The 8978-nt window shown below is 41.9% G+C and overlaps 1 protein-coding gene across 1 annotated transcript in view; it reads left to right on the top strand.

Annotated features, from left to right (window-relative positions):
- The first annotated feature begins 6764 nt into the window (after window positions 1–6764).
- The window catches only part of MEOX1 (mesenchyme homeobox 1), a 70736-nt gene continuing 68522 nt past the window's right edge, over window positions 6765–8978 (top strand). Inside the window, exon 1 of the mRNA XM_073562901.1 lies at window positions 6765–7463. Coding sequence (XP_073419002.1) covers window positions 7016–7463 — 448 coding nt within the window. The 5' untranslated portion in view covers window positions 6765–7015. The remainder of the gene's footprint in view (window positions 7464–8978) is intronic.

Genomic DNA, 8978 nt, shown 5'->3' with positions numbered 1-8978 from the left:
ATGAAACCAAACTGGAACTGTTTGGTAGAAACACAACTTGTCGTGTTTGGAGGAAAAAGAATACTGAGTTGCATCCATCAAACACCATACCTACTGTAAAGCATGGTGGTGGAAACATCATGCTTTGGGGCTGTTTCTCTGCAAAGGGGCCAGGACGACTGATCCGGGTACATGAAAGAATGAATGGGGCCATGTATCGTGAGATTTTGAGTGCAAACCTCCTTCCATCAGCAAGGGCATTGAAGATGAAACGTGGCTGGGTCTTTCAACATGACAATGATCCAAAGCACACCGCCAGGGCAACGAAGGAGTGGCTTCGTAAGAAGCATTTCAAGGTCCTGGAGTGGCCTAGCCAGTCTCCAGATCTCAACCCTATAGAAAACCTTTGGAGGGAGTTGAAAGTCCATGTTGCCAAGCGAAAAGCCAAAAACATCACTGCTCTAGAGGAGATCTGCATGGAGGAATGGGCCAACATACCAACAACAGTGTGTGGCAACCTTGTGAAGACTTACAGAAAACGTTTGACCTCTGTCATTGCCAACAAAGGATATATCACAAAGTATTGAGATGAAATTTTGTTTCTGACCAAATACTTATTTTCCACCATAATATGCAAATAAAATGAAAAAAAAACAGACAATGTGATTTTCTGGATTTTTTTTTCTCAGTTTGTCTCCCATAGTTGAGGTCTACCTATGATGTAAATTACAGACGCCTCTCATCTTTTTAAGTGGTGGAACTTGCACTATTGCTGACTGACTAAATACTTTTTTGCCCCACTGTACCTGATGTGTGCATTAGTTACCAGCTCCCTGCATCAGTGCGCTGGTAACTAACGTACACATCGGGTATCTAAGGGACGCACGTCCCTTGGATACCCGATGTGTACATTAGTTACCAGCAGATCGCTGGTTTCCCACCTGTCACACGCAGCGATGCATGGTGGCCAGCGGGAGACCAGCGGCCAAAAAAAAGTCCTTGCCTTTCCTGCAGCGATCAGCGATACTGGCAGGGAGGGCGGTCGCTGATCGCAGTCACACACAGTGATCTCGCTGGTGAGATCGCTGTTGTGTCACAAAAATTGTGACTCAGCAGCGATCTCGCTAGCGAGATCGCTATGTGTGACGGGACCTTAAGACTTTCTCCTGTAAAATGTAATCTCTTAAGGTCAGCAGGGTCGTTTCTCTCCTGTGGAGTATAAGCTCTTATGGTCAGCTGGGTCGTCTCTCTCCTGTAGAGTATAAGCTCTTATGGTCAGCTGGGTCGTCTCTCTCCTGTAGAGTATAAGCTCTTATGGTCAGTGTGGTCTTCTCTCTTGCCTATGAAGTTTAAACCCTTATCTTGAGATGGGTCTTCTCTCTCTCCTGTAAAGTGTATGTTCTTATGGTCAGCAGAGTCCTGGCTCTCTTTCACTTGTAATAAAGTGTAAGCTGTTATGGTTAGCTGGGTTCCCTCTCTCATTTTCTCCTCTCTTCCAAATTAATTTTACGAACAATTACAAACTATCCACTATTGAAATCTGCAGAAATGTATTCGCTGTCAAAGTCAAATTTCTAAGGAAACTTGGCAAAGATGGCGCATTCAAATTTAAACAAATCCAATCATTTCTGAAAATAATCAATTTATCTTCTAAGTCTTTGTGCTAAATGAAAAAATAAAGGTAAATACGCATAAAATCTTATGCATTGTATTTTAGTATAAGAGAAGGAACATTATTTGTAGTCAAGGCCTTGAATGGTAGGTATATGCAATGGTATGGTTATGCAATATTTGTCCAGCATTGTACCCTTTTATCCCAAATAACACACAGCTCAATATATTCATCAATCAATGCTCAACATGTGCCTACATAAGTTCAAGTTTAGCTTTGGTTTGATTTATATAAGTTAGTTTACTTGTTATGTGCTAGAATTGTTTTATAACTGTGTGTTTAAAGGCAATCTGTCAGTAGCATAGTATAGGGCATGATACCAGGGATGTGTCACTTATTAGGTTGTGTGTTGTAGTTTCATTGAAAACAGTATTTTATCACCAGGAGCTTAACATTGCCAGGCTACGGTTCACAGGACCAGCAGTCAGGCTAATCTGTGTAACCTCACCTCCACCTCTCAGTAGCAACTTGCTCACAATGCACAATGTACACAGAAAGCTATCAATGAGTGGTGGGGGGTGGATTATACATGGTTTAAAGGGGTTCTTTGAAATAAAAAAAAATATTTTAATGGTCATGCCTTCATGAACTATAAAATAGCATGAATAGTGCTGTTTCTAATGCTGACGGTACCTGCCATTCAGTGTAATGGTGGTTCTGACATCATGTCACAGATCAGAAGGTCTGGCTTGGCTTACTTCTCGCAGCCAGCCCCCTAATAACATCTCAGTTCATGCAGTCTGATATCAGGGGATGTAGTAGGAGTGTGACCAGCCCCTGCTAAGCAGTAGTAAGCCTATCTGTGCTCTGCCTGGAACTGGAGCATCCCAGAAGGGAGGAGGAGCAATGATCCACTGTCACACTGAATTGAAGGTACTGTTAGCATCAGAACATTAGACACAGGCATTGGGCTATAACCTTCTTTATAACAGTAGCGTTGATACAACATTCATCCTTGACACCGTCCGTATGTATTGATCGCACATCTCTTCTCTTCTTGAAAATAATTAAATACTGATTGCTTAAATATATGTATTGGTAACCGTCAATGATATGGGCAACACGTAGCCTCATTTTGCAGCATTTTGGACAGCAGCTTTTTCTACAATTAAGAGCAGTTACGGTACTCTTCTGACTATATATTTTTTTTAAATATACTCTTAAACACATTCATAGAGTTTATTATGTAATGAATATGCACATTGTATATAGGAGGATATCAAGTTGCTTTTTATCATGTACATCTACAATTTCCACAAAAACATAATAAGAATGAACTTAAAAAATGCTCTAATAAGGATCCTTGTATTTTTTGTTAATTAAAAGTTGACAATATAGATTAGACTAAATTTGGTCAAATTTCAGCCAACCCACTAACTATCTAAGACTACTTCACACATCAGGTTTTTTCCAACAGGCAGGATCCGGTTATTTGTTAAAAATGTATATCTGTGTGGGTAGTAGCCTAACAGGAAAAGTGCAATGAGCACAGGCAACAATTTCTTAATGGACTAGAAACTCAGATTTTTTTTGACACTGAAGATCATAAACTCACAGACTTTTTTGGCGAGATATTTTGGTGCTAAAGTCGTTGATGATTTCTGAGAGGTCTAGACTCTTCAAAAGCTCTTGTTCAATGCTCATTAAAGAGAGATGATTGAGTCTGTCTTGTCCCATTTGACTCCTCAACTCATTTTTAATTCGTTTAAGTTTTGAAAAGGATCTCTCACCTGTGCAGTTTGAAATCATCATGCATAAATACAGCTAGCTGAGCGCTGCGGTCCCCGTGCGGGAATTGACAGCCGTACGGACCGCAGCACTTGGTTTGCTGCCGGTCCGTACAGAAAACCCGCCACCATTCCGCCACGTGTGGACATGGCCTAAAAAGACGTTGCACATAAGCTGTAGGCCTACGGCCAATACGCACAAAATCGCCCAACGTGAACCTGGCCATATGGGACGTGATGTGAGGACCTGAATGGGTTACGTTACATAATGCGTGCAGTGCACTGCTCACTGGTCCGAGGCTGTTCCTAAAGTCTGGGCACCCGGCACCCCTCTTGACCAAGGCCCCCTCCTGCCCACCCCCCCATGCCCCCCACATCCACATAAAGTTGGTGAGAGAAAGATGTGGTAGGCAATTAAGGGCTAAAACACGTGTGCCGGTGATCAAGGATGGAGGCCCAGATGTTATGCGGTGTACTCTTAGAGGGTAATCATCAATAGGCAGGAAATGTACATTCAGTTTATAATATTTAATGAGCAATCAACATAGGGCTAAAATACATGTATAACAAAGAGTGTTTTTCACCACAACCACATGAGTCAGTCATGACATACCTCCGCCCCACCCTGCTGCGACTTACCCCCAAGTTCGGAGAGGTGAGGAACAGGCAGTGCTGCTGCTGCTGCAACACTGTCCACCAGGCACCAGAGAGTTCTTCTTCCTCCTGTGATACATGGCGTCGGCTGGGCTGTCAGTTGCCGGGCCCCGCTGTATCTATGGACACAAATGAAGGGGAGGGAACAGAGGAGCCGCTGCCAGAGTGTGAGTGGCCAGGCCAGCGTCACTCTGATGCAGCCACGTGATGCCAGTTGCTGGCCGGAATGAGCGCAGATGCTGTGGAGAGAGGGGAGGAGGATCAGGTGACTGAGCCAGCCATTCAGTGCAGCGCAGCCGCTGACAATTGCCGCGACACGTGACTATTGGGGAAGCCAAAATTTCGCTGCGGCGGCGGCTCCGGATTGGCCCCTGGGCCCCCAAAAAACCTTGGGCCCGGGGCAACCACCCCATCCGTCCCTATTAAGATCCGCCACTGTGACCAGCCACAGTCATCACTTCTGCTTCACTTCTGCACGTTCTCACTCTCTCCATATAAATGTGGAGTATATATATATATATGTCATATTCCATATACAGTATATTTACAGCTCTGGTAAGTCTTCAAACAGAGGCTGGACAGACATCTGTCTGGGATGATCTAGCAAATCCTGCTTTGAGCAGGGGTTGGACCAGAAGGCCCAGGAGGTCCCTTCTAACTCTACTATTCTATGATTATATGAAAAATTTAGAGACCACTGCACAGTTTTATAAAAATCAGCTTCTCTACATGTCAAACAGCCGTTCTATTCCAGTGTCAGTTGAATTCAAACCAGAGTACACCTCATTCTACTTAATGTGCTTCTGATTAGGTGATCACCTGAACCAAATCTTGTTTAACAAAGGAAAGTATAAAAAAACCCTGCTGTGGTGTTCACAATCCTCTTGCAACAGGACAAGCTGGATGGCAAAACAAGTGCTAGTAATATCCCAAAAATAATAGGAATGAAAAAATAACTTTAACTATGCCAAAGGAGTTGAAAAGAAAAGTATTGAGTGAGGAAAAGAAGGGCTCAATTCTGGCTTTACTAGCAGAGGGATACAGTGAGCATCATGTTGCTTCCATCCTTAAAATTTCTAAGATGACAGTCCAATACAACAAGGTCAAGCAGTAGACATTGGACACAACAATGACTCTCCACTGACCGGGATTATCGTCATCTTTTACGAATGTCACTGAGCAACCGCAGGATGACATCAAGTGACTTAAAAAAGGAATGGCAAATGGCAGCTGAGGTGAAGTGCACGGCAAGAACAGTTCGTTACAGGCTCCTAGAGGCAGGGTTCAAGTCATGAAAAGGTAGAAAAAGGTAGCCTTTCATCAATGAGAAGAAAAGGAGAGCCAGACTGAAGTTTGCCAAAGAGCTTAAGGATAGGACCATAGAGGACTGGAGTAAGGTAATCTTCTCTGATAAGTCTAATTTTCAGCTTTGTCCAACACCTGCTCATTTAATGGTTAGACGGAGACCTGGAGAGGTGTACAAGGCACAGTGTCTTGCACCCACTGTGGAATTTGGTGGAGGATCGGTGATGATCAGGGGATAATTCAGCAAGGCTGGAATTTGGCAGGTTAATCTTTGCGAAGGATGTATGAATCAAGCTGCATACAGGGTTATCCTGAAAAAACAGTTGACTCCTTCTGCTCAGGCAATGTTCCTCAACTCTGAGGACTGTTTTTTTCCAGCAGAACGACGCGCCATGCCACACAGCTAGGTCAATCAATGTGTGGATGAAGGACCACCACATCAAATCCCTGTCATGGCCAGCCCAATCTCTAGACCTGAACCCCATTGAAAACCTCTGGAATGTAATCAAGAGGAAGATGGATAGTCACAGCCATCAAACAAAGAAGAACTGCTTACATTTTTGTACCAGGAATGGCATAAGGTCACCCAAAAGCAGTGTGAAAGTCTGGTGGCAAGCATGCCAAGACGCATGAAAGCTGTGATTACAAATCATGGTTATTCCACAAAATATTGATTTCTGAACTCTTCCTGATTTAAAACATTAGTATTGTAGTTTCTAAATGATTATGAAGTTGTTTTCTTATTATTATTTGAGGTCTGCAAGCACTGCATTTTTTTGTTATTTTGACCATTTCTCATTTTCTGAAAATAAATACAAAATTTAGTGCTTGGAAATTCAAAGACATGTTGTCAGTAGTTTATAGAATAAAAGAGCAATTTACATTTTACTCACAAATATACCTATAAAGAGAAAAATCAGACAAACTGAAAATTTTACAGTGGTCTCTTAATTTTTGCCAGAGCTGTATATACTGTACATGCACACATATACACTCTATCTATATTTTTCTAGCATGCTGGCCACTACACAGTGAATAACATACTGGTGGTTATAGTATATGGGGGCTATTTGCCAAGTGTCTATCCTGGGAATGAAACTGCAAAACTTTTTTTTTCTTCTCCTAAATTCAAAGCATTTTGCTAACAGTGCCATAAGCTTTACTATGCAGAATTACAGGGGAGATAAAAGAGACCCCTTTTTGTGTGTGCAGTTTTGACCATTTCATAGCACAGACAATGTATCTTTAAAAAAAAAAAAAAGTCTGCATCTGCAAATCCCATTAGATGCGGATATAAGGTTACTGATGATTAATAGTAGCCCTGGTTTGCTTTGGTTGGAGGGATGCAATGTGTGTCGTTAACCCCTCCCTCGCCTCTCTCATATTTCACTTCACAAACTTGTCACTCTCTCTCCCTGCATAGTATTTAAACAGTGGATCTGCCCCCCTTTGGATATACAGTACAACACAGTTTTTAGGCACAATACTATACAGCCTGTCAGTCTGGCCAGCACACGTGTACAGAGAAGATGCTTGTGTCTTGTGAATGAAGAACTGCTCTCTGTAGATTTCAGCATCGGCAGCCAAGAAATTTAAAGTTCCTGAAAAAGAAACTTATCGGTGGAGCTGGACAATTATTGGTGACCTGGCGCAAGTGACCGACCCAACGCTTTTACGAATGGATCCATCGGCAAGTAGCTGTATGAGAAGCAGTCACTCCGGAGCTCCCCTCTGGGGCTGTATGCGGAATCCACAGGGAGATCTAAATTCAGCATCTCCCTTGCACCCCTACCAACAAGTGTCATTCTTCCATCAGAAGCCGGACTATGCGGCATACTCAGATTTCTCAGCGTCATGCCTAGCGACGACACCACACAGCTTTCCCCGAGAAGAGAGGTTGTATGCAGAACAGCATCACACATTTCATCACTCAGATTGGCACTTTCCAGCTGCAGAAGCCCGGAGGCGACTGAACCCCGAACTGGGCTTAAGCTCTGGAGAAATAGAAAGCAGCAGTCCGAATTTGGTTGACGGCTCCGGGTGCATCAATGAAGATTACGGGGTGTCAGGTGGAGAGTCTCAAGAGGCAGAGAAAAAGACTCAAAAGCGGAAAAAAGACATTGCAGGTAAGAATATAGACTTATGCTTAGAAGGTCAAGCAGGGCTGGATATATCATTGCAACCTGTGCAGCCGCATGGTGGCCCAAGAAGTAAGGGGTCAACCTATCACCTCCAAAGCAGGTGGAATTGTGCATTATGATGAGATATTGGATTTCAAAGGGCCCATATATTGCTCTTGTCCAAGGCGCCTCTCCTGACTGTGTCCATTCCTGGGGTCAAGTATTAATGTACCACATATTATGGGGAGAGAAGGCCCGAAAAGTAGATACTCATGCTCCTGATGTCCAAATTTACAAATATCAGGTTCCTACTTGAATATCAGACTTTGTCTTGTATAGTATTTCATGATTTTATGAATTTTTTTACCCTAGTTTTTTAATAATTTGAAAATATTATATTCTGACAATTAAAATTCATGTTTGACAACATAAGTGACAGCATTGCTACGTAGTGATATACCTGACCATAAGTCTGGGTTATACGGCTGCAGACCGGTTATGCATAGAAAGTGACATTTCCACTCATGGGAAATCTTAACTTTAGGGAACGGCATTTTGTGCAACTCAATAATTTCAGCTGGTAACAGATGTATTTTGGAAAACTGCGCGTAGTACAATTTCCTCAGTTCTGGAGATCTCACCTACAAAAAGACGCGATGCTGAGCTGAAAAAATAGTGATAGGACTCAAGCAGAAAACTTAGGCTGTGTAGCCTCTGGAGGAACAAGGGAAAGATGGGACAGGATTTAAATATGTCAAAAGTTTCAGCAGGGAAACGAAAACACAATCTGAAAGTAGTTGAAAGAATTTTCAGGAAATATTTTATTGAAAAAGAAGCAGATGCTAGCTATCGGTTTCATACACAAGTTTAAGGTCACCAAAGGTAACCTGCTTGCAGTGGTTAGATTACACTAGGAAAATGTATAAATACACAGAATAGTATTGAGGCTTCATCATAATGCATATACAAGCGGCATCACCTGTTGTCTGAGCGCCAGGAGGAACGGCAGAGTTCATACCTGGGTGACGCATTATCGCTTATGCAAATACCGGTACTTTAATTTTTATGTCTTGGAACTCCATGTAAATATTCTAATCAGATTTTATGGATAAGGCATGTAATATCTATTATATATAATGTTTTATTCTATATGGTATATAATAGCCCTATGAAGCCATAATTTGCCTGTGTACCTCATACAAGTTACTACTAGTATTATATACCCATATAGTAGTGATATATACTCGTATAGTAGTTATATATACCCATATAGTAGTTATATATACTAGTCCAGTAGTATTAGATACTCATATACTAGTGATATATACTAGTACAGTAGTATCTTATACCCATATAGTACTGATGTATACTAGTACATTAGTAATAATGATCTTTCTTTACATTGCACCAAAATATTATGCAGCACTTTACAATTTAACAGTTCATATACAACAGTCATAGCAAAGTTAACGATAATACAATAAGTAAAGCAAAAATAATGACGATCCTGCAGATAAGAGC

Source organism: Dendrobates tinctorius, unplaced genomic scaffold (genome assembly GCF_039654945.1).
Source record: "Dendrobates tinctorius isolate UK_male_01 unplaced genomic scaffold, ASM3965494v1 ptg000370l, whole genome shotgun sequence".
NCBI lineage: Eukaryota > Metazoa > Chordata > Amphibia > Anura > Dendrobatidae > Dendrobates > Dendrobates tinctorius.
This window is presented reverse-complemented; position numbering and strand designations above follow the sequence as displayed.